Source organism: Trematosphaeria pertusa (genome assembly GCF_010094035.1).
Source record: "Trematosphaeria pertusa strain CBS 122368 unplaced genomic scaffold BU26scaffold_8, whole genome shotgun sequence".
NCBI classification, from domain to species: domain Eukaryota; kingdom Fungi; phylum Ascomycota; class Dothideomycetes; order Pleosporales; family Trematosphaeriaceae; genus Trematosphaeria; species Trematosphaeria pertusa.
In genome coordinates, this window is record NW_022987219.1 from 1,050,419 (window position 1) to 1,077,657 (window position 27,239).

The following is a 27,239-nucleotide window of genomic DNA, read 5'->3' on the forward strand; positions in this document are numbered from 1 at the left end:
CTCACCAACAGGACCTCAAGTGCCGGCTATCGTGAGCTAGGGCATGGACAACACGGCTATGTATGCCTTACTTGCAGCAGAGAATGCTCCTTTCGAACCCCGAGATGGATCTAGGTGGGGCGCCGTCATTTCTCATTCGTTCGTCGCCCCCTCCCCCCATGCTGCATGCCCGCAGACCCCATACGCCCCGTCTTTGCAGCCCTATCGACGCTGCGACCTCTCTCCTGGGTCATTTGGCACCGTTAAACCTGTCACCCGACCACTTCGACATGTCCACGTCGGCTCAACACCACTCAAGGCCCACTTCTGTCCCCTCCCTCTTCCTTCCTCCCGCCCGCACGCACATACATCTCCTTCAGTACAATCCGGCGACTTGCATATCACATATCAATCTATGCCTAACGAATCCAGCACCTGCCTATCAAACCAGAGCCATCAAGGGAAAATTACGAGTGCGCAAGAGACCAACGCCGCCACCATTCCCAATCCTTGCCCGACGTCGGCTTAAGCCATGCAGACCTTCGCACGTGCTGCTTTGCTGTCCTCCGCCCGGCGTATGCCAATGTCTCTCGCCACGTATATCTGCCCGTAGACGTCCGTCACTTGGACAAAGAGCCTCACCTTCTCCATCACTCCCGGATCCAAGCTTAGTTCCAGCTCTCCCAGCACCCGCTCCAGGCAACGCCGCTCATACTCAGCAACCGTCAACAGGTCTCTCTTTCTCCTCTCGCTCAGCTCCCGTATCCCAACGGCCTCCCCGGCTTCGTTGGCTGCGAACTCTGGGAAGTTGACGCTGTTGAGCGTCTTTCCCTCCTGGTCGCGGACAACCGAGCCGAAGTCATTGTACTGACGACACATTGTTGCCAGATGGCGGCAACCATCCTCAAGAGCGTACCGTTGATGCAGATTCCTCATGACCGGTTGACTGCTCTCGCCGATCAAGCAGAGGAAGAACACCCACGAGTAGGGACAGCTAGTATGATCTGCCGACGTTGTACGGACCCAGTTGAAGAATGTCGTCCGTGGCTTCCCCCACGTCAATGAGCCTTTTGATGTAGCAGATGAGTCCGACAGCGTCCCGCAGTCCTCCATGTACGTGATATGGGCGAGGAGGAATGTTTGCAGCTCGTGCGCTAGCCATGCTCGCAGTGGTGTTGGGCTTTGCTGAACTTTGGGATGTTGGAGGGCGAAGTTAACAAATCTCGTGAGTACTTCCTCAACACTGTTTCCCTTCTCCACCGGAGCTTGGGTGGCGCCATTCTTCCGCTCCGCTGAGACTACTTTAGCTGGGACGGAGGGCCTCTTGAAGCCGTTTACTCCGTTGCTAGACGGTGCGGCCCCGCCCAGCCCGCCCTCGCCATTGACTTCCCCATTGGCGCACTTCATGGTCGACTTATGTGAGCCATTGGGCATTCCGTGCTGCTCGTCGCTCAGAACGCTATCAACTCGCTTATGGCCGCGACCGTTCGATAACCCATTGGCAGCTTTGACCGCCGGGGCAGTCCCTTCCTCGGTTCCGTTCGCCCCGTTCCCAGAGACGCCGTCCGTTGTTCCATCCAAGGCGCTGTCGGTGTGACCGTTGGCTTCGCCATTGCTTGCGCCGTTTGGCTGCGAGTCTGAGACACCGTTTGGTCCCAACACCTTCTTTGGTGTTCCCCTTACCTCGCCTTCATCCCTTCTCTTGCGTTTCTCCGGGTTTCCGGAACACAGAGAGCGAATGAAGGCCTTCAGCTCGGGAAGCCTGTCCCGATATTGCTCCCACACCACCTTTTCCATGTAGGCGTCGACCTGGGAATTGTACATGGTGTTCAACATCATCTCCCACAGAGTCTCTGCGGGGATCCTGGTTGACAAGAAGTCCCTACACCCGACCCACGTAAACGGGATATACTCCTGGTACTTCTCGTCGCAAGCCTTCTCGAGAGACGGGAAGATGTTGAGGCGGCAAGCTTTCAAGGCGGCAGCGTAATTGGTGCTTTGGAGGAGCGACAGCTGCAGCTTCCACTTCGGCGCTCGAGAGAAGGGCTCCACCCGCGAGAAGCAACCGGACATCTTGGCCATCTTCTTTGACAGTTGGGCAGGAAAGATGTCTGAGATCTTCGCCGACATGAACGAGGTTGGAACGACGACCTTCGACGCCGCCAAGCAATATGCCTGTGAGAGATTGGGCGAGCCGTACACGGTCTTCTCGATCCAGATTCTCTCCGCGTCCCGCCAACGATGCCGATTATTCTCGAGGTATGCCTTGCCCTGGTACATGCAAGCTATGCCTTCTGGTTTCAAGAAGTCGATCCACGGCAAGCTCAGCAGTGGTGCAAGAGTAAGAACAGCATAGGCAGTCACTTCTCTCTTCGACTCCCATGAACCATCAGCCTCTTGCGATCTCATTGTCCGCCCAAGTATATCCAATAGCGTCCGTGGGACGTCTTGGCGGATCAGCTTCGAAGGGACCGCGTCCGTGTCGAGCTCGTTCTTCGCCCAACGCTTCAGTAGGAGCATGAATGCTTGCGCGGTCAACATCATGGGATATTGGACCGAGGTATGCTGTTCACCGTTAGACAACATGCTTCGGGTCTTTGGACAGGACGATCGGATACTTACCCACTTATCGGGACCGTTGTTGCGCATCCAGCTCTTGCTCAGGAAGCTAGCGCATTTCACGATCTGCTTAGTGTATCTAGCAGGCTGTGTCGTCTTAAGAAGGCATGAAAGGACATTGCAATTTGCGCTGCTGGACGCGTTTCGCTCTCCACGATAAGTGCTACCACGTCAGCACATTGGAGTACACGGAATGAGGTGGAAGATATGCTTACATAAAGGATGAGTCGGCTTCAAATGCCTTCAGCATCGGCTCGACTTCCTTATTCCAACCGAGCAATCGAAGCGCGGAGATCGCCTTGGCCGTATCATCAGCGTCCGGCAGGCACGAAGGCGCTGTAACTGGTCAATCCTCGGATCTCGCACCCATATTCCGCTGCTTACCCCATCCTACGATCCCCTTCTCTTGCTTCAGGTTGGCTTCGAGAAGCACAGTCAGCTTGCGGATGTCCGCGAGCAGGAATTCGTCCTTGTCAAACCCGGACTCCAAGATGGTATCCAGCACCTATGCACATCAGCGTCAATGCCTAGAGACTAGTCTAGCTCTGCCTTGCACTCACCCAGGAGATTTCAAAAATCGTGCTGGGAAACGCTGAAGGGAATCCGCCATTGTAGCCGGACGAAGACTGCTGCTCGCACACCATCCTGAGATAGGCTTCGGCCTCGTCGTCCCACTCGCTTGCGTTCATAAGGTATGCCGCCGTGGATGATGGCGACGCCAACATGGACCCATTGGGCATCTTGTGTTGCTTTATTTTGTCAAAGTCCAACATTCCAACGAAGGCCTCTAGGGTGTGAATGAGTGTGGTCTGGACCGGACTGGTCAGGACTGGTCCTAGCCGCGCCAACTTAGCCGCATTCAGCGCCATCAACGGTTTCCGGGACGGAAAGTCGAAGGCGATTCCTTCCGCCTCGAGCAACCTCAAGAGATTGGGGACCAGCACTTCCATCCCAACTCGATCTGTGGCGTCCAGGTCCCATCGATCTAGCATTCGGCGCAGAGCCGCTTCAGCTGCTCGACATCTTTGTTCATTGTCCGCTCGTGCGGCCTCGAGCTGTCGCTCCTGCCTCTTCAATGCTAAGAGAGCCGCAAGCGTATTAATGATGCCATCGGCGTCGGACGTCTCAGCAGCCCATGAGCCGTCGTCGGATTGCGTCTTCTTGAGGTAGTCGTAAGCTTCTGGAAACAATGGGCTGGGCTTCCCATCCCTTCCTTTCTTCTCAGTCATGGCTACCCATGCTGTGTCGTAGGGCGCCGGCGACATCGTCCCGAGGCCACACGGCGCTGTGCATTGAGTAGCGATCGAGTGGACCAAGCCCCATGCTTCTTCGGTAATGGTTTGGTACATCTTCCCAAAGACGACTTCCCGCCGCAGCGTTATGCGAAAGAATAAAGTTGATCGGACGGGGACAGACGTCTTCCCAACGCTGGGGTCTGATAGACTAAGAGTAACCGCGCGAGAAAGGCACCGACAAGCCCCCAGTAAGTTGGCCTTTATCGATCCTTCCGGTCCACGTCCAACAACCGAGCAGGGTCACAGTCTTACTACACGAAACATTCGAAGCTATCACACTGCTGAGAGCTCTCGCATCATGACCCACTGCCGGTCCTGCGCATCGCGTATAGCATCCACGGCTCCGAGCAATCATCATTGGTCTAGCCACCCGCCGAGCGAACGATCCCAGTAAACCTGGTGGGCCCCGTATGCCACGTCGTATAACTACCATCTCTGATATGCTGAGCTTGCCCGCATCAGTACAGCACGAATGCCTTGAATGGAGCATGCGCCGTGCGGAGATATGGACGAGCCTGCATGCATCTAGGAGCCATGGGAAAGATCGCCGTCCAGTCCCAGTTTTGGTCACCAGCCGTGAAGGTTGGTGTGCTCGTCAGGCTAGTACCACCGACTGCGGTCGCCGTAAATGTGCTTGGTCTGGAAGCCAGAACTCTCTGAAGTATGATTGGCCCACGGGAAGTCACGGTCCTTGGGTTGCTCGATTCTTCTTCTCATCCGTCACCTCTTCTCTTAATACACCTGCCTCTTATCCGCAATCAATGGACCGTTTGGCTGAGATGGCGAGCAGCGGCCATGCTGCCAATGCTGCGCTAAGCTTCCCATCCTTCGCGGAAAGCATGCTCAGTGGACCGCAACCGCCCATGCGTGCCACGTCGACGACGTATTATGCGCTTAGGCGCCTACCGGGATCCGCAATGCATCAGTATGCAAACTACGCTCCACGGCCGAAGCCAAGCGTTACCCGAACCGGCACATGGACCCACCTGCGGCCCTCCCTTGATGACGATTCCAATGGACTGATGTTAGCCGCTGGACCGATATGCCTTTAAACTGCGCCATGCATGCTGCCCGTGGGCGGAAACGCGACAAATTGACTCATGGATCGCTATCACAAGATGTAAGAAGTGCCTTACGGCTCACAGCGTCTTATCCATCCGTACCATCGAGCTCGCAAGCAGACCGAGCTCGAGTAACGCCACCATATAGCGGGGTAATCATCACCCGCTCACCTCCTGCTGCAAAAAAAAACGGTCGCGCGGAAGTTGTCAATCTCTCTAGCATCACTTGTCCACCATGGAAACGTTTAGTTTCCTGCCAAAGAGCAGCGCTCTCAATGCCTCCATCCTGTCTCATTTCCCCAGCTTTGGCCGTAGTCTGCACCTGAACCATTCCAGTGTCCATCTTTCCAAACCGGAGGGGCTCTATGGGCAGTTGATACCCATCAAAGATACTGTCACTTCTTTCCTCGCTTCTCTTTCATACGCTCAGCTTCTCATCTTCGCTGTCTGTGTCGCCTGGGCACTCGGGCCCGTGATCAAGAGGCGTCCTGGCGTCACAAACGCCGTATACCATGGTTATAGATCGTGGCTCGAGCCTACTTTCCTCGTCCAAGCCAGATACATCATCAGCGCGCGTAACATCATCACCAGCGGATATCAGAAGGTGCGAATCAGTTCACTTCTAAACGGACTAAGACTTACGCTCGAACAGTACAGGGACACTCCGTTCGTGGTCCGACGATGGGATACCGATATTACCGTCCTACCGAACAAGTACTTGAACGAGCTGCGCTTGTACCCTCCGACCAAACTCAGCGGCGTAAAGGCACAGGTTGCGGTAAGTGGGCACATGGGTATCATTGCACCTTCCTAACATCTTTCAGAACCTAGTCCACAAATGGACCTACACTACTGTGATGATCGAGTCGAATCTGCACTTCCGCGTGCTGCAAAATAAGCTCACCGCAGAACTGCCGAAGTATCTCGATATCGCGAAGACCGAGCTGGACTACGGGTGGGCTCAGGATATACCGCAACCCGATGGTATCCACACCCGCCCCTCGTTCTTCTCCCAGTGTACTGACGACTTCGGAAGAGTGGATAGAGGTCGACATTCAGCAAATGATGCGTATGTGCGTAGCGCGCATGTCCGCCAAAATCTTCATGGGCTACCCTGCCTGCCGCGACCCTGAATGGCTCAAGCTCTCCATCGATTTCAGCATTGACCTCTTCACTTGCGCATTCCTGTTGCGCATGTTCCCGCCGTTCCTACACTCTATCATTGGGCCACTCCTGCCGCCGCGTTGGACCATTGCTCGCAACCTGGCTAAGGCACGGAAGATCATCGGCCCGCTGATGGAGAAACACCGGGAGTGTCTAAGACGAAAGGCCGCTGGCGAAACCGGACCGGGGGTGGAAGAGGACGACACTCTGCTCAATTGGATGATGGATAACGGTAATGAGAAGGAGAACAGACTCGACGAGATGGCGACCCGGCAGTCCATCCTCACGCTTGCGAGTATCCATACCACATCGATGGGTGTCGCGAACTTGCTGTTTGATCTTTGTGCGCACCCGGAATGGTTCCCGGTACTTCGGGAAGAAATCGCCGAGGTGGAAACGGACTTGGGCAGATTGGGAGAGAGGGAGGATATAGGTGCCAAGCAGTGGCTGCCTCGGCTGGAGAAGATGGACAGCTTCTTCTTGGAGAGTCAACGAGTCAATCCGCCTATTCTTCGTAGGTCTTCCCTTGCCTCCTCTCAGCCACCAGGCTTAACATTAGCAGTGGCGCCACAACGCTTGGCCGTCGTCCCCCTAAACTTGAAAGATGGCACGCATATCCCCGCCGGGACTCGCATCGCCTGCGCAAACGCCGACATCCTTAGTGATAGTATGCCCTCGCCTTCAACCTTTGACCCTATGCGCGCTTACCGCAAGCGTCACGAGACGGGCGAGCTCAACAAACACCAAGCCGGCCAGACGGAAAAAGAGAACCTGCACTTTGGCTACGGCAAGCAGGCATGCCCTGGACGCTTCTTTGCTGTGGGCGAAATCAAGATGGTAATCGTGCGCATCTTGAACGAATTTGAGTTTAAATATCCCGAGGGTAAGACGAGACCGAGGAACTTTTACGCGGATGAGAATGTGTTTCCGGATCCGAGAGCGAGGCTGCTGATGAGGAAGCGAAGAGCGCCTTGTGAGAAGTGCGGAAGGTCGTGAGGGCGTTTGGCTGGAGCACTGTCATTGGCAATGGTGGAGAACGTAATAGCTTTTAGTAATGACGTCTCTTTGGAATGACTTGCACGCACGCGAATGAGCCAATATGTCGTGGCATTGATCAACACGATGGTCTGTGGATGGATGTGCGCACAGGGGTCCGTCCGAGCGGCTTCGGCGGTTGCGGCTGCTGGGCGAATAGCAGAATGGTCAAGGTAGATTGCACATGGTGGCTAATCGAGAACGCAGTCCATGCAGATGGTGAGTGCAGGGGCCTCGGTCTCATGAAGCGCTGTCGTGGCATCAAAGCTAACGCAAGTTCGTCACACGCTTCCTTGAGTTTCGAGAGAGTGGCCGGCAGTATGGCGCAGAGGCCGGGAGGCTGGTGCATTGGTTTCTCGAAGCTCACATTGCTTCTGGTACGTACCAGATCGGTGGGCGGGAGCTAGGTCCCTTCCTCCCGGAGCGCAGGGCTTCGTCTCGCGGCGCTTAGAAGGGCCAGACGCGGGAGCACATGCGGAAATGGAGCACCCTCGTTTCATCCGATGTCGGCTGCGCTGGAGATGGAAGGGCAAGAGCATACCCCGCGTTATGGCAGGATGGCAGGCCAGCTGACTGCCGTGCAGCGTCCGTCAATTCATCGCTCAAAGCGCAAACGATAACGTATCAGCAATTCCTCGGCATCACCGAATTCGCACGTCCTTGTCCGAGCAACGCCACACGCGCAAGCACAACGGGCTAGGTTTCCATAAGCGCATGTAATACAGCGGGGGTAAAGGGCTTGTATGGGTACACGACATCAGGCGGACCCTTGGAGCGCCTATCTAGCGCCGCACAATTAGCGGAAGGGCTAGCAGAAAGCGCTGCCTTGGAGCGCGGATAAGTGTGAAAGGGCGGCCCGTCGCGATGCCCGCACCCGTTGTCAATTGCCTGCATTGTTTCGTTTCATTCGAGTCAGGTATCTGGAGGGATCATGGTTTATTGCGAGCCGAGCTAGGCGGCGGGCTGGAACGAGAGGGGCGAGAGGACTGAGCAATTTGGAGAGACGGGTGGGCCGGGTGTTCGCGATGGAGCCCGGAGCACTGGCGGCGTGGTACGTGGTCGTCGTGGTGTTCTAGTCCAACGCGAAGAGCCGCTAGCCGGACCCGTCCTAGCGCCGTCTCACGACGCCGGCCCGGGCGTTTCCAGCCTCAGTACCAGCAACCTTAACGGCACCTCACCTCTCTTGCTCCTCGTTCATGTTGCACTCTCAGCAATCATCTTGCTTTCCCACCCACCACGTCGCAGAGTGGGCACAAGTAGGCCGGCCAGTAGCGCAATGGCGATGCTGCAGCGGGGTTCCCGCATATTCTTGCATATGCACGTCGACGCCGGATTTGGCCTTGAGCCCCGCCAACCCACCGTCGTGTCTTCACCGCTATTGTGGCATCAGCCCGTCATGTCTTGAAAGGACGGAATGGCGGCGGCGGCGGCGGCGGCGGCAATGACGGCAGATCCGCCGTGTTGCGACACTGGCCAAGCAAGCCCTTGATTGTTCGGCAGTGGTACTATCCTGCCGAGCGATATCCACGCCATGAAAGCTGTAGCAGAGTGCTGGTGAGTTACGCAGAGGCATGCTGGAGTCTACTGCTTTCCGCCCCCCGCCCACGCCAGCGAACTATCCTAGCTCCTGGTCGGGCTTTCAGTATTAGGAGGAGGAAGATTCTGCACGCTAGTTATACTCTTTTTGAGCTGCTAAGGGTTGACATCGGGGTAGATATGTCGCCGGGCACCCTCGGCAATGACTCGCAAATGTAGGAAGGAGCAAGAATAGCCGCCCCCCATACGAGCTGCTGAGGAATGCCTCGACGAATCCTCTTCTTAGGCTGGCCAGCTTCAGCGCCTCTTTCTCTTAAGCTTGTCCTCGATACCCCACTCGCTTTGGTGCTTATTCTAGGCGTTCGGCGTCTAGCAGCCTGCAGGATCCCGCTTCCGCGCTGCCGCGAGCTCGTACGTACGGACTCGTCGGATAGCCCTCATTACGAAGCGTAGTATGAGCATCCTTCATTTCTCTACCAATCAGGCTGCGGCCACGCAAAGAACATTTGATAAGTTGGCGTGCTTTTCGCGGCAGTGAGCCCAGCTTCGCGGTCCGACCACCCTACCCACCTCCCTAGCTATGCTTTACCTACTCTTGCTTCTATCAGCCCTCCGCGCCGTCTTCGCGGCTCCCATTATTGATCATGAGGAGGCTTTTGCAGCTCCAAATGCACCCCTCGGACGGGACCTCCTCTCCTTCCTGGGCGATGCGTCCAATGGCAGAGCAAGTTCAGCATCAAACCTACCTCAACAGGCTCTCAAGTCGTTGAGCGATATTGATGAGCTTGCCCCATTTGACGAGGACTCACCGGTATCCAAGCGAGCTGCTGCAGCATGCCGAATTGCACAGCAGATATTCCCCGGGCGTGTCTTCGCAGCGAATGATGCCGACTATCACGACGAGCAGGTTATCAACTGGTAAGCCCCTGCTGCTAGAACATGGTTGGTCCAGAACATTTGCTCATGGCTACAGGTCCCAGACATGCTGGCTGCCAGCCGCTTGCTTCATTCGGCTGCAGAGCACGACTGAGGTTGCTGCAGCATTGAAGGTCATCAGGCACGTGGGGACCAAGTTCGCTGTTCGAAGTGGAGGCCACAACCCCAATTCTGGGTTCGGCAGTATCGACGGGTCTGGCGTGCTCCTTGACCTCCAAGGTCTGGATGCTCTATCCTTACGCAAGGATGGCATGCTCCATGCTGGCCCCGGAAACTCATGGGGAAAGATATACGACTTCCTTGACCCCCACAGCATTACTGCAATAGGTGGTCGTCACTATACCGTCGGCATACCGGGTTTCTTACTCGGAGGTGAGTACACTCCATGCACGTGTTCTTGTGACCGCCGCGCTCCAAGACGGCTAACCAATGACAGGTGGAATGACTTTCTTCCCGAACCTGTATGGCGTAGGTACTGATAGCGTGAAGAACTACGAGGGAAGTGGCCCCCCTCCGCCCGCCTGGTGCCCAACGGGTAACCATGCACCCTCCAAGCGATGCTGACTTTCCACATAGGTCGTCCTTGCAAACTCGACTATCGTCAATGCTAATCGTGACGAGAACGCTGACCTGTTCCGGGCGCTGAAGGGCGGCGGACCCAACTTTGGTGCGTCGGACTATGGCCCAAAGCATTCCTGCGCTCACTCCTCTAGGCATCGTAACTCGCTTCGACATTGAGACGCATCCACTCCACAAGGTCCAATACGCCGTCGCGCTCTATGATCCTTCCGACTATGTCAACATCCTTAACGCCACCATACAGGTGCAGGAGGCCATGGAGGAGGATCCTAAGATTGGCTTCTTCCTGAACGTGAACCCCACCGTTATCATTACAGGCCTTCTGTATGCCGAATGGTCCGCCGCACCTCCGAAAGTGTTCGACGCGTTCACTGGCTTGAAATCTTACTGGGGTCCCTATATCCCACTCACGAATGGTACGATCGCTAGCCTGACGAGCGCTATCAATATCGGCGATTTCCCCGCGAAGTGAGTTTCCCTGTGCGGCTTAGTCAAGTCCGTGTAGCGACCTGGGCGATGCTGCATACTGCAGTAAGTGCATGCTCAAAGATCGATAGGAGAGAGCCGTACGCGGCTAGCACCAGAATCGACCATGACCTTTACGTCGACGTCCATGAGCGCTACCTGGAGCTGCTGAAGACCGATATGCCTTCAGCCAATCTCTCATATACGATTCAGCCCGTGTCAAAGGCCACAGTCATGGCCGGCCAGCAGCGTGGAGGAAATGCACTGGGCTTGGAAGTCACTCCCCAGTCATGTAAGTTCTCCCATATCGGAAACGCATCCATAGTCCTATCACAGGGCCTTCCAAGTCCAACTACCTGCTTACGTACACTAGGGTATGCACCACTCGTCGAATGGTTCGACGACGATGCAGACGATGCAGCGCACTATGCGCTCAACTCTCTCGGTAAGCATGTGATTTCATCCGCCGAGGAGAGGGGAAAGCTTCTTGAATACCAGTTCATGAATGATGCTTCGTATACTCAGACGATCTTGGATAGCTATGGCTCCGAGAACGTGAATATGTTGAAGGATGTTGCGAGGAAGTACGACCCAGAGGGTGTGTTTCAGAAGCTGCAGCATGACGGGTTCTTGTTAAAGAAATTGTAAGCCGCCGAGGTTCCGACTTATCTATCGTGGGCATAAATCGGTGGAAATCTTGGCAGCCTCTCGATTTTCGCGGGCGCGCGCGGGGTTAAGAAAAGACGCCTTCATCTACAAATTTCTCTTCAATGCTTTTTCTTCAAAATTTGAAGGAGAGTTCTTCGGTACGTGGAGAAGAGTTCTTCAAATTTGAAGAACATCCTTTAAAGCATAAGAAACTTCGCATTTTCTCTTTAACAGCGCCGTGTTTTTTCTTCAAATTTTGAAGAACTCTCCTTTATAACTTGAAGAACGATTCTTCGAATTTTGAAGAGAATTTAAGGAGTACTGTTTTGTGCATCCTTCATAAATGTTGTTTCTTTATCTCTTTGAATTTCTCTTTAACGCTTTAAAGGATTTTCTTTAAAATTTCAAGAACTCTTCTTTATAATTTGAAGAACTCTCCTTTAAAATTTAAAGAAAATTCTTCAAAGCTTGAAGAAGTTAATTTTTCGGGCGGGGGAAAAAAAAATTAAGAGGCTGTTAAGATTTCTACTAATTTATGCACACGATAGATTAGAAAATAGAGTTGCTATTAGTAGCCTAAGTTATACTTAGGTCTTTAGTATATCTCTAAAAATATAAATACTAAATATTATACTCTATAATCTTTTAATTATTTAAGTAAGTAGTATACGTCTTGTCTAATGTAGTCTAGGTAGTACTAGTATTCAGGCACGCTTATTAAGCGAGGACTCTGACTTCCTTGTTCAGCGGCGCAGCAACAAACATCAATTTAATCACGATCTCCCGGTAACACAAAATAAACGAGCTTGCATCTTGCGTAAGGACGCAAGGGTTCAAACTCATTGAAAGGTACAACCGTCCCCACGCCACTCTCTAGTGCTAACCATCTCGTTCTTCGCCTACTTCAGTGCGAATCAGCATGGCTCCACCCTACGAGCTTATCTACTACGTCGGAGTTCCCGGACGCGGAGAACACGTCAGGCTCATCCTCGAGGCAGCTGGTGCCTCGTACACGGACACTGCATCTCTCGCCATGGACAAATGCCGAGGGGTAGTCACGAAGACCCTCGATGGTGGGCAAGGAAACCCGCCCTATTACGCTCCTCCTCTCTTTAGGCATGGTGACCTGCTCATCTCCCAGACCAGCAACATCCTCATGTACCTTGGTCCTAAGCTCGGGCTCGCTGGACCGAAAGAGAACGATGTTTGGCGAGTCAATGCTCTCGCTCTCACTGCGCTAGACGGCTTGAGCAACGAAGTTCACGATTGCCACCACCCGATCGGCATTGAATTGTACTACGAGGATCAGAAAGAGGAAAGCGCGAGACCAGTAAGTATTGGGTCAAGAACCGCCTTCCTAAGCATCTTGGGTACTGGGAGAAGGTGCTGAAGAGCGAGGAGAGCGGCAAAGGTCCATGGCTATAGGGGAAGGAGTTTACGTATGCCGATTTGGTCTTGTTTCAGGCAAGTATCCCCTGATTTTCCTTTCGATTCCTTACCTAGCTTCATTTTCCTATGTGGCCGCATATCCGTCGAATGCTTCAGTAGCTGACCGACCGAAAACTTGGAACAGTGCGTTGATGGTATTCAATTTGCCTTTCCCAAAGCCACGAACCATGCGAGAGAATCTGGTAAATACGACCGGGTCTTCCAGTTATGGGAAGATGTCAAGGCTCGTCCGAATGTAGCTGCGTACCTCGCTAGCGAGAGAAGACAGAGGTACGATTGGGGCATCTACCGATACTACCCGGATAATGATGTACTTCCCAAGTAGTTTCTGCTATGATATCGCCATGGGAATGCATCTGCAAGACATGGGGGAAGAGTGGCGAGTATCATGGGGATAGTGGAATGAATGAGGTGAAAATGGGCCGTATGTTAGAAACGAATGTGTCCAAAGGTTCGTTTTCGGGAGCTACTATCAAGCTCTGCGTACGGGTCATCCTCATGTCACTTCTGTGATTGCAAGCCTTCCAAGAGCATGATACCACAGATTCACCCTGCCATTGCTCGTATGATTCCCAAACAGTGAGCACTCCCCGGGCGGGTCGATACTCACGATTACGTCGTGTCTCAGCTTCTCTTTGATACCAGTTTCCGCAACAGTAAAAGCTCTATTACACCGACCACTGAATATGCGAAAAGTCAATTCCCTTCTTCTGCGCGACGGTCCACTCTTCCCTCATGATCTTCTCATGATGCTGGGACCGCGCTTTGATTTCACAAGGAAACGGCCTCGTCACCGACGAGCTCCCCTTCTGCAAGCTCTTAGTCGAGAAGTCTAACGCAATCGGCATGCCGTCCTCGTTCCGCGCAAGCCCTATATCAAAACCCCAAAGAATCCTCGCAACATTGATGAACAAACTCTTTTCCGCAAGATGTATACCCGCACATATGCGCCGCCCGCCGCCGTACGTCAGATGATCTCTCTGGGTGCCGTCAGGGAGCGCGGCGGCTTTTGACGCGCTGTGCGGGTAGTCGAGCCAGCGCTCCGGCAGGAATTTATCCGGTTGTGGATAGTACTTTTCGTCGTAGTGGATAGACCACCAGTTCGCCATTACTATGGAGCCTTTGGGAATGAAGTACCCACTGTACCAGTCGTCCTCGATGTTGAAGTGGTTGTTGCCGAATTTGTTGATGGGGCGCATGCGCAAGGTTTCTTTGATCATACCGCGGATGTAGGGGAGGTTGGGCTCGTCATCGAAGGTGGGCGTGCGGTTGGGGCCGACCACGCGGTCGAGTTCTTCGTGAGCGCGGCCGACGCAGTCGGGACTGGAGAGAATGAGGTAGAGGCAGTTGTTCAAAGTGGCTGATGTTGTCTCGCTGCCGGCTTCAATCAGGCCGCCACTGTCCGCTTTAGTCAAGGTCCAAGGCGGAGGGAGAAAGGGACACACCATATCCATGCAGCCCGGCTCTCGGTCAAGCCTTGCTTCTCGTAGTCTCTTTGCAGTATCTTGCCGAAGCAATGGGGCGCCGTCCCGTCGGCCACCTTTTGCTTCATTTCGTTCCAGAACCCCATCCATGTCGCATTATCCGCGGCGTGGAACTCGTTCCCTATACGCTTCCAGCTGGAGAACATGTTGAAGAGTCTGCTCTTCGCAAGTGTAGGGAAGACGTCGACGAGCCACTGGCCTGGTTTCCGACACTGCACGAATCGGCCTAGCACTTGGAAGATTCGATGTATTTCGGGACAATCCCCTGCCACAGCTTAGTGTCCGTGTGTGGATGATGTCGATTCTCTCTTACACTTAGGTATTCGCCAGCCATATGTCACTTGCATGATCACCGAAGCGGCGTAGCGCCGATTGTGCATATAGAAGTCTTGCGGGTTGTTCAGCAAATCCACGCCCAGCTGTTTTGCTTCGAAGAGCTGGATGACGGAGTAGTCTTGCGCCATCTTCTGCGTGAGCACCTAGGAAGGTCCGTCAGTGTCGTGACGTTACGAGAAGGTGAGTTTCCCACCTTATGGAATACGGCTCGCGAGTCCCGCCACGTCTTCCCATACGGAGCGAAGGTTATCCTCTTTCCCCCTCTTCCATTGGCAGTCAGCCCCGATCAAAGCTGGCGGGAATTTGGAGGAGGCGTACGTAGCACAGTCAAAAGCCATGGGCATCGGCTGCCGACTCGAGTATATGGCAGACCGCCTATCGAACAGCTCCTTGACGGCCTCCTTCGAATTCAGCCAGATGAAGTCTGTTGTTCCAGCTCTTGTCCGGAACAACTCTCCATACTTGGTTCCCCATTCCCGCAGAATCGGCGGCATGTCGTCCTGCATCTGAATGAAGGTGTGGTTGATGAGGGGCCACGTCGGGACCATTGGAGGTAGGCTTCGACGGCGCTTGTCGTAGGTTGTGAATTTGTAGATAGTGAGGACTGTGATGGCGACGGCGAGGAAGGCGAGAGACGGCGTCGCCGCGACGATTCGGATGAGGCCGGCCATGTTTGCGAGCTACGGTATTCCTTTCTGCCCAGATGGTCCTCTCGTCTTGCTTTCGCTAAGCTATACAGCGGTGACGGCTGGAGTAGTGGGTGGGGTAATACAGCGCCGCCATGTGGGGCCATTCACTGGCTGCGGGGTGCTGCGGGGAGAAATACGCACTTTCTGTCACGCGCTACCCTTTCTGGCCTGTCCAGGTATGTCGTCCGCGGAAGCCGCACGTATCTGATCGCTACTTTACTACTGTACTTCAGCATGAAGCGAACGAGCGCGGCTTCTTCCTGACACATCGCCCCGTCCACTGTTTGAACCATGGCATCGGAGCAATCAGTGCTAGTCGTATGTCTCGCACAGGTGACTCGAATTCACGAATCTAACACCACCAAGGTCGGCGCCGGTCCCGTTGGGCTGCTCACAGCGCTCCGCCTCGCCAAAGCTAACATTTCCGTCACCGTCGTCGAAAAGCTCCCTGAGATCGAAAACTCGCCCCGCGCCGCCGTGTACCACCCTGTCGCCGTGCAAGAGCTCGATCGCGCCGGGGTCCTCCACGACTGTCGCGAAATTGGAACGTCGAGTACGAAGATCGCCTGGCGGAAGATCACGGGTGAGGTGATCGTCGAGATGGAGCGGCACCCTTCGAAAGAGGAGCCGTACGAGAACTTGATTCTGGGCCAGCACGAGTTGGCTGAGGTTATTTTCAAGCATTTCAAGGCATGCAAGGGCTCCAAGGTCTTGTTTCGGCATTGCGTGAAGGCGATAGAGTGGGATGAGAGCAGGGCCGTAGTGGAAGTGGAGACGCCGGAAGGGATGAAGAAGATGACGGCCAAGTACGTGGTCGGGGCCGATGGTGGTAGAAGTACAGTGCGGCAGCTGGCTGGAGTTACGTTCGACGGATTTACCTGGCCGCAGCAGATCGTTGCGACGAATGTTGTGTATCCCTTCGAGAAGTACGGATACTCGACCGGAAATCAGATCGTGTAAGCGCACTCATGGCAGAAGGGTGCATGGCCCACTGACGGGATGCAGTCATCCCGATCACTTCTGCGTCGTCGCAAAACTGGACAACGAAGGTTTGTATCGGGTGTCATACGGCGAAAAGACTGACTTTTCAACCGAGGAACTCCGTGCTAGATTGGAGATGAAGTACGAAGCGATATTCCCCGGACCGCGGCCTCTACAGTACGATCTAAAGATGTTCTCGCCATACCGGCTTCACCAAAAATGCGCCAGTAAATTTCGAATTGGTCGCATACTCCTTGCCGGCGATGCCGCGCACCTATGTAATCCGTTCGGAGGGTGAGTCCACCATCGCCCGGAAGTCCCAGTACTGACGCGTATGATCTAGGCTGGGACTAACGGGAGGCTTGCTTGACGCTGGAGCATTGGGTGATGCACTCATTGCCCTCCTTAGAGATGGCATGTCGGAGAGCATTCTCGATCGGTATGACGAAGTGCGACGAGCTGTCTTCAAGAACGTTATCGATCCAGCGTCGCAAGCCAACCTCCGTCGTCTATGCGAGACGGACCCGGAAACGGTGCACGAGACGGATCCGTTCTTCAAGAGCATCCTCGAAGCGGACGAGGATGGAAAGGAGAGGATAAGGGGTATGATGCAGCTGCGGGTTGACCTGTTAGATCAAGGGGCCGTTTAAGCGTAGAGGTATTGTCAGCACAGATTTGTCGTCAATAATTGAATTATAGGGTGCCAGCGTGTCTTCGGTGTTTATCGACGGACATTTTCGCTGCTGACTTGCCTGGAGATAAAATTCCGATATCGATACCTTCCAGGCTAGCCTTCTTACTCGTGTCGTCACCATGTCTAGTGCTAAGCCTCGATGTTGGGATTCGCGATGGTTGGGAAAGGACACAGGTTGAAGGCATCCAAAGAACGAAGCGCCGTCGAACGTGGCGCAAGAGTTTCGAAGAGAGGGAAATTCAGAAGGATAGAGAGACCCACTTTTGGTGGTGGATCTAGTCTAAGCTAGCCAAATGCTCCGTAACGAGTCCCATAACCATTCTCATGCTAATATCCCTTTCAACATGCACGATGTCATTGTCGACCTATAGCGCCGTAAGTCCAGGCTCCAGAAAGCCTCTCTTTTCAGCTCCGTGGGACCTAGAGGGAATTGAAGCTCGCGAGGTTGCTGCTGATGCAAGTGCTTTCTTGGCGTGTAGGTGATGTGGTAGCTCTCTTTTGTGGTAGGGAAATCTCTGGATCTAAGGGCTCGCCGTACAAGTAAGTAAGATTAGCTCATCTATTGTACGCACCCGCGAGGGCCTCCAGGGTAGCTGTTGCGCACGTCGTTCTATCCGGAGAATTCCACACCGTAAGAGGCCCTAACCTGCGGCGGAGGGCATATCGCGAGAGTGCAGACCAAGAGCTTGTCTAATAGGACTAGTTGCAGTACCATCGCGTAAGAGAGCAAGAATTAATATGGTTCTTTTAATTTTTATACTCTTTTTAACTCTATAAATGAAAGCGGGACTTGGCCGCGGCAGCCCGTGACCGGTCCTACTTTGAGTGGAAGAAGGACTCGCTATTCAGCTCCGTGGGACATTCCTCGAGAAGGCGCAGACGCGAGCGAGATCTCAATGACGATGGCCGCGCCGCGCTTGTAAAAGATGCACTGACATTCAATGCACGCCTTGGTCCCGCCGGGAAGCTGGCTTCGTGAGGTTGATGCATCAATGAAAGGGAATGAGTCCTGCGTGATATCAGGGTCAGCAAAGTCTATAGCATAAACGGGTGCATGAGCAGACTTACGGCCGGTTATGGTCATTGAAGAAATCTGGCGAAGCAACTCTTCGCCTATCAAGAGAGGCATGGAAACGCTCCGTTGTTCCTTGCTCGTTGAACAACACGTGCGGCTCGGTATGGAGCTCGCCTTGGTAAGGCTCGGTATGAAGCTCGTCTTCGTACGGCTCGTAGAACTCTTCATGATTTAGGTACGAGGTTGCACCATAGTGATCATCCCGGTCGAGACCGTCATCGTAAAAGCGTTGCCGTCCCAGGGTGTGGTTCGATGGGCGATACTAGCGCGGCTCAACAGGATGGTCGCCATGCCTGGTGTTGTAAGGGGAGGCCTCGAACCGAGGCTTGAATGCGCGGGAAATCGGCCGCTCACTGTAGCCATTCCCAAGCCCATGAGCATCCAAAAGGCCGCTCTCTTCGAGAACGTTACACACAGCCTCCCCTATAGAGAGGGCAAGGGCTGGAAACCCCTGAGCGCTGGCAGCTGCGGCTGGGCGACGGATATGCGCACCGAAGTATGTACTGTTGCCTGCTGCCATACCAGTGATGGCAGGGCTGGCTTGCTGTCGGCGGTCGGGAGGCGGGCCAGGGTTCCTGGCGGTCGCTGACTCCCCATAGAGGCTCATCGGGTCGGCCCCGACATCGCGATAGAAGCCGCCGCGAGAAGGAAGAGAATTTGCGGGCGCGCGTCCCACTACGGAGGCGGGGTTTGCTCGATACGCTCGACCGCTGCCGGGACGCACGTGGGGGATAGCGCCATGGGACGTTATAGAGGAACCTCGAAGGCCGCCATGGGAGGCTGCAGTGCCTGGCCAGTTGCAGCTGGGAACTAACCGGAGGTTAACATACTTTTGCAATCTTGACTGCCCCGGTCCTGACTTACCGCGCGGGCGCTCATGGCCACCAAGGAAAGGATTCCCCTGGCCTCCGCTCCTGTCTTTATCAGCGGGCGAGCAATCCATGGCATTGAAGCAGGTATTACCAAGACATGGTGCAGTAGCCGATGGACTGCGCAGAGGAGCTGGGTTCAATGACGACGAGACAGAGCGCAGGAGGAGTGGATGAGCTGTAGGAGGTGCGAAAGGAAGCCGGATTGAAGCAGCTGTACCAAGGCAACTTTTGTTTATTCGAAACGTAACGTTGGGGCTGGCAAGGAAGCCGCAAGCTTGCATGTCTTGCTGGAAATGGACATGGAATGGAAATGGAAATGGCGAGTGTATCTTAGACAAGCTCTTGGTCTGCACTCTCGCGATATGCCCTCCGCCGCAGGTTAGGGCCTCTCACGGTGTGGAATTCTCCGGATAGAACGACGTGCGCAACAGCTACCCTGGAGGCCCTCGCGGGTGCGTACAATAGATGAGCTAATCTTACTTACTTGTACGGCGAGCCCTTAGATCCGCTAAGGGTGGAGCGTGAGTAAAGAAGGTCGCCTAGGAAACATGTATGCGTGTTGTTTAAATAAGTGGTACAGAGTTGTGGAGGGTTTAACAATTGATTGACTGAGGCACCAACGCGGGAAATACACATATATATACACAGTCAACCATGCAAGACCTTCGAAGAGTGGATGACGAAAGCACATATGGAGTCGGACGTTAAGCGCATGGCCTCTGACCTTGCGCTGTACATTATCTACGACGTCGCGACAAAGCTGGAACGAGTAGCCGGCGTTGTCTCAAGAACCATTACGAAGATTAAGACTAGGGACAATCTATCAGCCCGCACTGAAGGAACGCCTTTTCAACAGTACGAAGCGACGACTGCCATGATGATCGCAGCTTGGGATCTTGCCGAGGATTGCTTAACGATGTTGGCGCCGGGGAAGAACACACTGGATGAACTCCGCGAGGAATTTGAGTTCGACATAAAGAACTCTAAAACATCTAAAAAGGCATACTTGCAAACACCACCTACGGAAAGGCACGCATATCTTCAGAAGAGATGGTCGGTTGCCTTCCAGCAGGATCAGGTAAACCTGGAAGCTTCTGGCTTCTCTTCGAGAATGCACGCACTTCGGGGACTCCTCCGTCTGCCATGGAGTGAAGAACTCGCGCACACCGAAACTCTCCTCTCACACTCACTAAAGACGCTCGAAGATGTCAAGAGGCCGTCGACGAGGCAGAATTGCCGCCCTTTCTCTCGCGTTGCAGGTTGATTGATGTATGGGTACTTACGTCCTCGCGTCGGCACTCTGTCTGAGGCCATGGTTGTTCAGATCCGGGCCCTAATCGGATATTCGAGTGTTGCGATTGTCGGCACCCACGCCAGCTCTTGCCGTACCGACGTCGTCATGCTTGTTACCTTTGCCTTCGGTTATCCATCTCCACCTGTTTTCTTACTTTACCGTTCGCTGCGATCGACTTGCAAATCTCTCTCACCAACCGGGATCTTATATATCAGCCCTCGTCCCCCAGAGTTTTCTGCCTTCTTTCTTGTAGAGCTTACTCCAGCCACTCCTCCTCCTCTGGGGCCGCCCATCAACCTCGTTGCGAGCCACAGGCCACATCCTGCACCTCCCATTTGCTCCCATAAGGACAGAAAGCAGCCCGCTAGCTATCTAAAGATATGGTAAGTGATGAGCAATATGGCAAAGAGCGTGTGGGAACCGCTGCTAGCGAGGTACGTTGTTCTGAAGCAATCACTAACCTTATTCGCAGGCCAATTTTCCCAAGGGATGCGTTTGAGCATGCAACGTGGCGCATGCACTTCGCGAAGACCCTCCAAGGTGACGACGCTTGGATCGTATACTACGCCGTTCGCCAACAAGGCAAGCCTGCTAAGGTTAGGCCAAACATTTACAAAAGTCCGGCTGGGTCCACAAACGCAGACAAAGTCAACCAAGATCAGATTGACCCAAATTCATTGTGCGACGGTGGGAGCGGCTGGAAGCCCACTGCTACCGCTTCGGTTCCGCGCATACAGTACCTTTGGGAGAAGCACTATGTCACCCCTTTGCGCATGGATGACTACAGAAACGGACCCTTTGACCCAAGCAAGGTGACATCGATCGTTCCTAAAGATGGGAAAGACCCGAAAGAGAGCCAGGCTACCGAAGGGAATGGCATGGGGCGAAAGAGAAAGGCAGAGGCGGCCGAAGAAGAGAAACCGACAAAGAAGTCGCCGATTCATCGCATGAAGGAGCTCATGGCCCTCAACAAATTCGACAGTGGCAAGGGCATATCAGATACCTCACGACGACCCCGGAAGGAATTGAGACCGCGAGCGGGGCCTTGCAGCTGAGAGGCTATCAACTCCATGCGGTAAATCGGCTGCTCTACGTTCTGTTAGAGCTGGGCATCGGTACCTTGCTCGCTTTCGACATGGGCCTTGGCAAGACCCTGATCATTATCAGTAAGACTCCTCACTTTGACTTTAATCGCGCGATTCTGATGTAGTACGCGCAGCGCTCATATTACTGCTCAAGAGAAACCCGCAGCAGTTCTCCGCGGCAAGCTTGCGCAGCGACCATCTCCTCAAGGTCCCTATCCCAAGCGGCGACAAGAGCAGCAACGCAAGCGATGCGGAGCTCGGCAACTCTATCGATCGAATCAATGGTGGCGTTCTCGTGATGGTTCCGTACAGCCTGCTGGGGCACTGGAGGTCGGAACTCACAGTTCGGACGAATCCTCCGCTAAAGACGATCAATCTGGAGATCTTGATTCAACAGTGCGTATAAAAGCATCTGGATTTCTTTCGTCCATAAAAACCATGATCATTCTTGGATCTAAATCCCAATCATTGGCTAAACTGGCTTCACGCTCCTCCCCTTCCCGCATCATGCTCCAACTTCCCATTGAACTCCAACGCCGGGTCCCATGACCATTCTCATGCTAATATCCCTTTCAACATGCAAGAGGACATTGTTAACCCATTGTTAACCCACAACGCCATGAATCCGGGCTCCAAAAAGCCTCTCTATTCAGCTCCGTGGGACATTCCTCGAGAAGGCGCAGACGCGAGCGAGATCTCAATGACGATGGCCGCCCCGCGCGCCAGGATTTTTGGACGGCGGTGCATCGTGCAATGCGTCAATCTTGGCCTCGTCGAAGTGCTTCCGCTGGACTTCGTGTGTGAACCTACACCGGCGTAGGGAGCATGGCATGTTGGCGTCGTCGCGCACACAGGGTGTTCGGTACCAAGGCATCGGGAGTTCGCCCTGCATCGGCCTGGAGAACCTGCCATTTGTCTTCATGGTCTTGGCGAACTTCTGCCCAACCTTGCCTTTAGCTTGCTTCTTCGCCTGCTTCTTCGCCTGCTTCTTCGCGTCCTTCTTCGCTGGTCTGGCCGCTGTTAGTATATGAGTCGGAATGAGAAGAGCGGAATACCTACGCCTTAGTCTCGGAAACCTTGCGACGTTTGCTCGAGTTAGTGGCGATAGTGTCGATATCGGGCTCGCTCTTCGCTGGTCTGGCTGCTGTTAGTATATAAGTCAGAATGAGAAGAGCAGAAAACCTACACCTTAGCCTCAGAATCCCTGCGACGTTTCCTCGAGTTGGTGGCAACAGTGTTGGTATTGGGCTCGCTCTTCGCTGGTCTAGCTGCTGTTAGTATATGAGTCGGAATGAGAAGAGCGGAAAACCTACGCCTTAGCCTCGGAAACCTTGCGACGTCTGCTCGAGTTGGCGGCGATAGTGTCGGTATCGGGCGCGCATTCGACTTCGGACTTAGAGGTGGGCGTAGCGGGAGTGTTGCTAGTAGGCGAGGAATTGGAGGACGATCCAGCAGTTGTGGACGTTGGCATCTCCTCAGTCACGGCGTTGGAAGAAGGCGAGGGGGACGACGCAGTCTAATCCGGAATTTTAGCAAGTGCGCTGCAGTAGGATAGAGGCAAGCGAATAGGCTAAACCGTGAATATGTCTTTGCCTGCTGGAATCTTCGGGAACAGGTTTGCCCACCGAAACCAGGGAAGTATTACTGTGGGAGGGGCGACTTACCTTCTTGCCAGTGCCTACAGTGGCGTCCTTCTTATCCTCACTAGCCTTGTCTTGCTGCACCAAGCTTCTATGCTCTCCAGAACTGTCATTTGACACCTCTGGCTCGAGAAGCCCCTTAGGGACGGTCGGGCTTGTGCCTGTCTGAGACATTGCAAGAGTGGGAAAAGCTCTAAATGTTCGGTCAGTGTCCGAAATTTCCGTCACGACGAACTGGATGACTTACCTTGGGGGTGATAGATTGATTGATTGATTACGGTGAGGAGCTGTGGGGGCGGTGTGGGCGAGCCTTATATAGTAGAGGGGATTGAAGCTCGCGGGGTTGCTGCTGATGCAAGTGCTTTCTTGGCGTGTAGGTGAAGTAGTGGCCCTGCGGCGGAGGGCATATCGCGAGAGCGCGGGCCAAGTGTGCCGGCAGTAGGAGACGGTCACGTGCTAATTCATTCACCACCTCGATCTCGCGTGGAGGGATAACCGAACGGCGCACGGACATTTGTGTTAGGCAGCCTCTCACGGTGTGGAATTCTCCGGATAGAACGACGTGCGCAACAGCTACCCTGGAGGCCTTCCGCAGGTGCGTACAATGGACGAGCTAATCTTACTTGTCCAGCGAGCCCTTAGATCCGTGGTGAAGGCAACATCGGGGCTGCTGATTGGCTGGCCTAACGGCCGATGTGGTGAAGTCGTGCCGAGGAACAGTCCGAGCTTGCGGGCCACCGGTGTTGTGCACTGACCACCCAGATCGGTGACACAAAAATACGAACTCCTTCGTATTTAGCTTCCTCCGCCCGCTAACTTCTTCCTCTTCTTCCTTATCTTTTCTCTCCAACTAGAGGCGAGCGCAATCCCCCTCTATGTTGGAAGGGCACATCGGCGAGCGCAATCCCCCGGTGAGCCCAGGGCAGCGAAGGTGAGTGCAATGCTGCCCGCGCCCTTTGTTAAAAGCTAATCGCGGCGTAGGCGAGCGCAATCCCCCTTCGACTGTTCCCAGACTGAGGCGAGCGCAATCCCCCTCTTTCCTGGAAGGGCACGTTTGTGCCAACGACGGCGACGAAGGCGAGCGCAATCCCCCTTCGTACGCGCCAATGTGGAGGCGAGCGCAATCCCCCTCTGTCATTGAGCTGGTGCGTCGTGCCAACAACAGCAGCAAAGTCGAGCGCAATCCCACTTTGACTGCTCCTAGGTTGAGGCGAGCGCAATCCCCCTCTTTCCTGGAAGGGCACGTTTGTGTCAACGACGGCGACGAAGGCGAGCGCAATCCCCCTTCGTACGCGCCAATGCGGAGGCGAGCGCAATCCCCCTCTGTCATTGAGCTGGTGCATCGTGCCACAAGCAGCGAAGTCGAGCGCAATCCCACTTCGTTGCTGGGTCCCGCGACCACAGGCGAGCGCAATCCCCCTGTGGTCTGCATTAACTCTTGGAGAAGGCGAGCGCAATCCCCCTTCGACATGAGCTAACAAGCCCAAAAATTACAGGTGCTTGCGCCTATATTGAGAAGCTGGACTGTGCGGGTGCGAGTCTGCCCATGGTCTATCAACGCTTCTCCCATCTTTTTTCTTTTTCATTGAGCTTCTTGTCAGGGCGACGGGGCTTGAGGAAGGAGAACCGTTCACGATTCTAACCCGGCGCTATACTGCCTTCGCGGTTTCCTGCGCCTAGCCGCCACATACTCTATCTCCATCTTCGTCTTCGGTCCCGACCCATAGCTCACACCCGTCTCGGAAGGCACATAAGCGCTGGCTTTATATGGGCGAGTCCCAGCGGGGTGTCAGTGGTCTGGGAGCAACTGCGGGGCGTCGAAAGCAAAGGCGGTGCTGTACACTTTAAAGAGTTTCTACTTCCGTCCGCCTTGCTTTAGCTAGAGCTGTAGAAGCACACAAACCCATGCAGGATTTAGTCTTCGCCTGATACAAGCTAGAACGAGCGACAATGTTGCCGGTCAGGATCTACTCCCTACCTCTTTATGGCAATGTCCAAATGCTAGGTCGCCTGTACTTCCAATAAGCGTAGATTGTGCGGGAGCTAGTTGGTGTTTAGACGTGTCGCTCGTGCTATTACATATTCGTCAGCTTCTTATAAACCCAATTACTTATTGTTAGAGCATTGTGAGCGCTCTATCGCTCGCCCAAGCTCGCCAACTCCTACGCAGCGCCCACCTCAATACCCCCCATCCCCTCGCCCCTCCACCTCTCCAGCTCCTTCGTAAACGAAACAATCCCCTCGCTCCACTGCGAACCCCTCGCGCGCTTCATTCCCGCCACCGCATCTCCCATCTTCTCCAGAATCTCACCCTCTAACGTAATGTACCCCGGCGTACACACCGCCACCGAAGCAAAATAAGCCGCGCCCTGCATAAGCCGCATAGCCCACGCCTCCTCCGCGTCTTTTAAAGGCTCAATGACAACGCCGTGCTGCTGTTTGCTTCCCATGCGGTCATGGCCAGTCGCTATGATGGACGACACGTGCGCACTCATCACGTCGAGGGTGTGCGTATAGTTTGCGGTTGCGGAAGCCTGCGAGACACCCATCCAGAAAAGGTTGGGGAAGCCGTTGGAGATGCATCCGTGCAGGCTGGATGCGCCCTGTGAAGTTATCTTCTCATTCAGACTACGGCCTTCGCGGCCCATGATCTCGATACCCATGCTTGCGGCGGGATTGCCGTGTGCGTAACCAGGGGAGCGATAGCCGGTGCAGAAGATGAGGATGTCGATGGGGTATTCTTGACCGCCGGCGACGATCCCATGGGGAGTGACGCTGTCGACACCTTTGCCAGCCGTGTCTACTAGATGCACGTTGGGCTTGTTGAAGGCCTCTAGATAGAGGTCGCTGAAGGTCGGCCGCTTGCACCAGGTTGGGTACCAGGGCGTCAGCTTCTCGGCGATTTCCTTGTCCTTGACAATGTCTAAGACTCGCTGTCTGACCTTTTCGGCGTGCTCCGCATCCAGTGTGTACATGGTCGCGATATGCTCCTGGACCTTGTCAGGCGTGATGGTACCAAACTTGGTACTTCCCATCAGAGCGCAATACGCCTGCAGTTTTGACCACTCATCGTCGATGAGATTCACTCCTTCCAGCGTGTCGTGGTGGCACAGGAGCTGAGCTAGGTTTTCCATGCGCCGCTTCTGCCAACCTGGACCTGTGGCTATGCGTTCGGCCCACTCCGTTCGATCTGTCTCGCGCTGTCCCCGCGAATTCACCTGCGAAGGGGTACGCTGGAAGACGTACACCTCTTTCGCATACTTTGCGACCTCTGGTACAACCTGAATGGCTGTTGCCCCAGTTCCAATAATGCCGACACGCTTGTCTGCCAGCTTGTCTAGAGCGGGGAAGGGCGTATCGCTGGAGCCGCCGGTGACACTGTAGTCCCAGCGCGAAGTGTGGAACATGGAGCCTTCAAAGCCGGTGAGTCCGGGAATCTTAGGTACTTGGGGATATGGAAAGAGGCCGGAGACGAGGATGACGAAATCGGCATTGACCCAAAAGGCACTTTTGTCTCTACCCCCTGGCCCCCGACTGGTCGTCATGTCGATCTTCCAGGCGCGCATACTGCCATCCCACTGGAGGCCATTGAGCTGTGTGCGGTATAGGATCCTATCGGATAGTCTGAATCGCTCGACCACTTGCGTGAGATAGGAACGAATCTCCACGCCTGATGCGTACTTGTGGCTCGGCACATAGTCCATCTCTTCGATTAGAGGCATGTAGACGTATGATTCGACATCGCAGTGAAGTCCAGGATAGCGATTCCAGTACCATGTTCCGCCTAGTCCACCGGCCGCTTCGACAAGCACGATCTGATCGGGGGCGAAGCCTGCCTGCACGAGCCTCACGGCGTTCAAAATACCCCCGATTCCGGCGCCCATGATCAGGAACTTGATGCGGTCGCCTGACTGGATTGGCAGGGGAAGTTTGTCGAGCGCATCGTGGTCCGCAAACGGATCGTGGACGAGACCGCGGAGTCGGTCGTTGTCGCTGAAGTGCAGTTGCTGAAATTGCTGCGTACCTTCCGGCCTTTTGCGCTTCGCGGCTTCTTGCATGTACTTTTGCTGGACGGGCGTCATCGACGCCATAGCCGCTCCTGGGTCCATCTTCGAGACGAAGAAAAGCGAGCGATTTCCGATGACGCTTCAGTCTACTTGTTTGCGTGATGGCTATCGAGGAACGCGAGTGCGACTGCGTCGTCCAAGAAGAGGGGTACGTATCGTTCCTGGCGAGACGTGCTTGATTGACGACGCCGTTACCGTATAGGCCGTATGCAACGGCTATATTCCGACCTGTGTACCTCGCCTCACAACGTGCCGC

The 27,239-nt window shown here is 54.5% G+C and overlaps 13 protein-coding genes across 13 annotated transcripts; 6 read left to right on the forward strand and 7 right to left on the reverse strand.

The window, feature by feature from the left end:
* Positions 1-504: 504 nt before the first annotated feature.
* On the reverse strand, positions 505-3,287 carry BU26DRAFT_428436 (uncharacterized protein; the record flags this gene model as incomplete). The annotated part of the gene is made up of 5 exons (XM_033823787.1): positions 505-1,260; positions 1,540-2,544; positions 2,602-2,747; positions 2,983-3,103; positions 3,159-3,287. The coding sequence occupies 5 exons, from the start codon at positions 3,285-3,287 to the stop codon at positions 505-507; spliced, it is 2,157 nt and encodes a 718-aa protein (XP_033683182.1).
* An 838-nt stretch (positions 3,288-4,125) lies between these two features.
* On the forward strand, positions 4,126-5,067 carry BU26DRAFT_328681 (uncharacterized protein). Its single transcript, XM_033822154.1, has one exon. It carries the CDS (start codon positions 4,304-4,306, stop codon positions 4,943-4,945), a length of 642 nt encoding a protein of 213 aa, XP_033683183.1. The 5' UTR covers positions 4,126-4,303; the 3' UTR covers positions 4,946-5,067.
* A 375-nt stretch (positions 5,068-5,442) lies between these two features.
* Positions 5,443-7,173, forward strand: BU26DRAFT_328708 (cytochrome P450). Its single transcript, XM_033822155.1, has 5 exons — positions 5,443-5,558; positions 5,607-5,732; positions 5,786-5,938; positions 5,991-6,632; positions 6,681-7,173. The coding sequence occupies exons 2-5, from the start codon at positions 5,636-5,638 to the stop codon at positions 7,112-7,114; spliced, it is 1,326 nt and encodes a 441-aa protein (XP_033683184.1). The 5' UTR covers positions 5,443-5,558; positions 5,607-5,635; the 3' UTR covers positions 7,115-7,173.
* Positions 7,174-7,458, reverse strand: BU26DRAFT_328657 (uncharacterized protein). The gene has a single exon (XM_033822153.1). The coding sequence runs from the start codon at positions 7,413-7,415 to the stop codon at positions 7,233-7,235; it is 183 nt and encodes a 60-aa protein (XP_033683185.1). The 5' UTR covers positions 7,416-7,458; the 3' UTR covers positions 7,174-7,232.
* A 1,408-nt stretch (positions 7,459-8,866) lies between these two features.
* BU26DRAFT_519914 (FAD-binding domain-containing protein) lies at positions 8,867-11,579 on the forward strand. Its single transcript, XM_033829176.1, has 7 exons — positions 8,867-9,607; positions 9,663-9,997; positions 10,062-10,123; positions 10,202-10,292; positions 10,339-10,672; positions 10,762-10,961; positions 11,043-11,579. The coding sequence occupies exons 1-7, from the start codon at positions 9,270-9,272 to the stop codon at positions 11,315-11,317; spliced, it is 1,635 nt and encodes a 544-aa protein (XP_033683186.1). The 5' UTR covers positions 8,867-9,269; the 3' UTR covers positions 11,318-11,579.
* Positions 11,580-12,236: 657 nt separating this feature from the next.
* On the forward strand, positions 12,237-13,213 carry BU26DRAFT_540952 (glutathione S-transferase family protein; the record flags this gene model as incomplete). The annotated part of the gene is made up of 4 exons (XM_033831576.1): positions 12,237-12,647; positions 12,680-12,700; positions 12,743-12,769; positions 12,891-13,213. 4 exons carry the CDS (start codon positions 12,237-12,239, stop codon positions 13,089-13,091), a joined length of 660 nt encoding a protein of 219 aa, XP_033683187.1. The 3' UTR covers positions 13,092-13,213.
* A 221-nt stretch (positions 13,214-13,434) lies between these two features.
* Positions 13,435-15,080, reverse strand: BU26DRAFT_531577 (cytochrome P450; the record flags this gene model as incomplete). Its single annotated transcript, XM_033831039.1, has 5 exons — positions 13,435-14,164; positions 14,212-14,515; positions 14,564-14,729; positions 14,780-14,849; positions 14,905-15,080. The coding sequence occupies 5 exons, from the start codon at positions 15,078-15,080 to the stop codon at positions 13,435-13,437; spliced, it is 1,446 nt and encodes a 481-aa protein (XP_033683188.1).
* Positions 15,081-15,502: 422 nt separating this feature from the next.
* On the forward strand, positions 15,503-16,925 carry BU26DRAFT_458327 (FAD/NAD(P)-binding domain-containing protein). Its single transcript, XM_033824976.1, has 4 exons — positions 15,503-15,593; positions 15,642-16,231; positions 16,281-16,550; positions 16,600-16,925. Exons 1-4 carry the CDS (start codon positions 15,567-15,569, stop codon positions 16,904-16,906), a joined length of 1,194 nt encoding a protein of 397 aa, XP_033683189.1. The 5' UTR covers positions 15,503-15,566; the 3' UTR covers positions 16,907-16,925.
* An 841-nt stretch (positions 16,926-17,766) lies between these two features.
* Positions 17,767-19,215, reverse strand: BU26DRAFT_596083 (uncharacterized protein; the record flags this gene model as incomplete). Its single annotated transcript, XM_033834963.1, has 4 exons — positions 18,890-19,215; positions 18,441-18,835; positions 18,019-18,287; positions 17,767-17,959 (listed from the first exon to the last, which is right to left on the reverse strand). The coding sequence occupies exons 1-4, from the start codon at positions 19,176-19,178 to the stop codon at positions 17,767-17,769; spliced, it is 1,146 nt and encodes a 381-aa protein (XP_033683190.1). The 5' UTR covers positions 19,179-19,215.
* A 373-nt stretch (positions 19,216-19,588) lies between these two features.
* Positions 19,589-21,278, forward strand: BU26DRAFT_596086 (uncharacterized protein; the record flags this gene model as incomplete). Its single annotated transcript, XM_033834964.1, has 3 exons — positions 19,589-19,975; positions 20,222-20,574; positions 20,664-21,278. The coding sequence occupies 3 exons, from the start codon at positions 19,589-19,591 to the stop codon at positions 21,244-21,246; spliced, it is 1,323 nt and encodes a 440-aa protein (XP_033683191.1). The 3' UTR covers positions 21,247-21,278.
* A 621-nt stretch (positions 21,279-21,899) lies between these two features.
* On the reverse strand, positions 21,900-23,455 carry BU26DRAFT_328803 (uncharacterized protein). The gene is made up of 6 exons (XM_033822157.1): positions 23,164-23,455; positions 22,941-23,109; positions 22,590-22,792; positions 22,463-22,540; positions 22,336-22,413; positions 21,900-22,286 (listed from the first exon to the last, which is right to left on the reverse strand). The coding sequence occupies exons 2-6, from the start codon at positions 23,088-23,090 to the stop codon at positions 21,974-21,976; spliced, it is 822 nt and encodes a 273-aa protein (XP_033683192.1). The 5' UTR covers positions 23,091-23,109; positions 23,164-23,455; the 3' UTR covers positions 21,900-21,973.
* BU26DRAFT_328802 (uncharacterized protein) lies at positions 23,456-24,732 on the reverse strand. The gene has a single exon (XM_033822156.1). It carries the CDS (start codon positions 24,385-24,387, stop codon positions 23,767-23,769), a length of 621 nt encoding a protein of 206 aa, XP_033683193.1. The 5' UTR covers positions 24,388-24,732; the 3' UTR covers positions 23,456-23,766.
* Positions 24,733-25,078: 346 nt separating this feature from the next.
* BU26DRAFT_429075 (FAD/NAD(P)-binding domain-containing protein) lies at positions 25,079-26,998 on the reverse strand (the record flags this gene model as incomplete). The annotated part of the gene is made up of 1 exon (XM_033823819.1): positions 25,079-26,998. One exon carries the CDS (start codon positions 26,996-26,998, stop codon positions 25,079-25,081), a length of 1,920 nt encoding a protein of 639 aa, XP_033683194.1.
* Positions 26,999-27,239: the final 241 nt, after the last annotated feature.

Bases quoted from the DNA above. Each gene is read 5' to 3' on its own strand.
- BU26DRAFT_328802 (XM_033822156.1), bottom strand. From the start codon at position 24,387: ATGTCGAAGGGGGATTGCGCTCGCCTTCTCCAAGAGTTAATGCAGACC.
- BU26DRAFT_328657 (XM_033822153.1), bottom strand. From the start codon at position 7,415: ATGCCACGACAGCGCTTCATGAGACCGAGGCCCCTGCACTCACCATCT.
- BU26DRAFT_328681 (XM_033822154.1), top strand. From the start codon at position 4,304: ATGCCACGTCGTATAACTACCATCTCTGATATGCTGAGCTTGCCCGCA.
- BU26DRAFT_519914 (XM_033829176.1), top strand. From the start codon at position 9,270: ATGCTTTACCTACTCTTGCTTCTATCAGCCCTCCGCGCCGTCTTCGCG. The intron at 9,608-9,662 runs GTAAGCCCCTGC...TCATGGCTACAG, and splicing joins GACGAGCAGGTTATCAACTG to GTCCCAGACATGCTGGCTGC. The intron at 10,673-10,761 runs GTGAGTTTCCCT...AAAGATCGATAG, and splicing joins ATCGGCGATTTCCCCGCGAA to GAGAGAGCCGTACGCGGCTA.
- BU26DRAFT_328708 (XM_033822155.1), top strand. From the start codon at position 5,636: ATGGGATACCGATATTACCGTCCTACCGAACAAGTACTTGAACGAGCT. The intron at 5,733-5,785 runs GTAAGTGGGCAC...TTCAGAACCTAG, and splicing joins GCGTAAAGGCACAGGTTGCG to TCCACAAATGGACCTACACT. The intron at 5,939-5,990 runs GTATCCACACCC...CGACTTCGGAAG, and splicing joins GGATATACCGCAACCCGATG to AGTGGATAGAGGTCGACATT.
- BU26DRAFT_458327 (XM_033824976.1), top strand. From the start codon at position 15,567: ATGGCATCGGAGCAATCAGTGCTAGTC. The intron at 15,594-15,641 runs GTATGTCTCGCA...AACACCACCAAG, and splicing joins CGGAGCAATCAGTGCTAGTC to GTCGGCGCCGGTCCCGTTGG. The intron at 16,232-16,280 runs GTAAGCGCACTC...GACGGGATGCAG, and splicing joins TCGACCGGAAATCAGATCGT to TCATCCCGATCACTTCTGCG.
- BU26DRAFT_328803 (XM_033822157.1), bottom strand. From the start codon at position 23,090: ATGTCTCAGACAGGCACAAGCCCGACCGTCCCTAAGGGGCTTCTCGAG. The intron at 22,414-22,462 runs GTAGGTTTTCTG...AACAGCAGCCAG, and splicing joins AGGGATTCTGAGGCTAAGGT to ACCAGCGAAGAGCGAGCCCG. The intron at 22,287-22,335 runs GTAGGTATTCCG...AACAGCGGCCAG, and splicing joins AAGGTTTCCGAGACTAAGGC to ACCAGCGAAGAAGGACGCGA.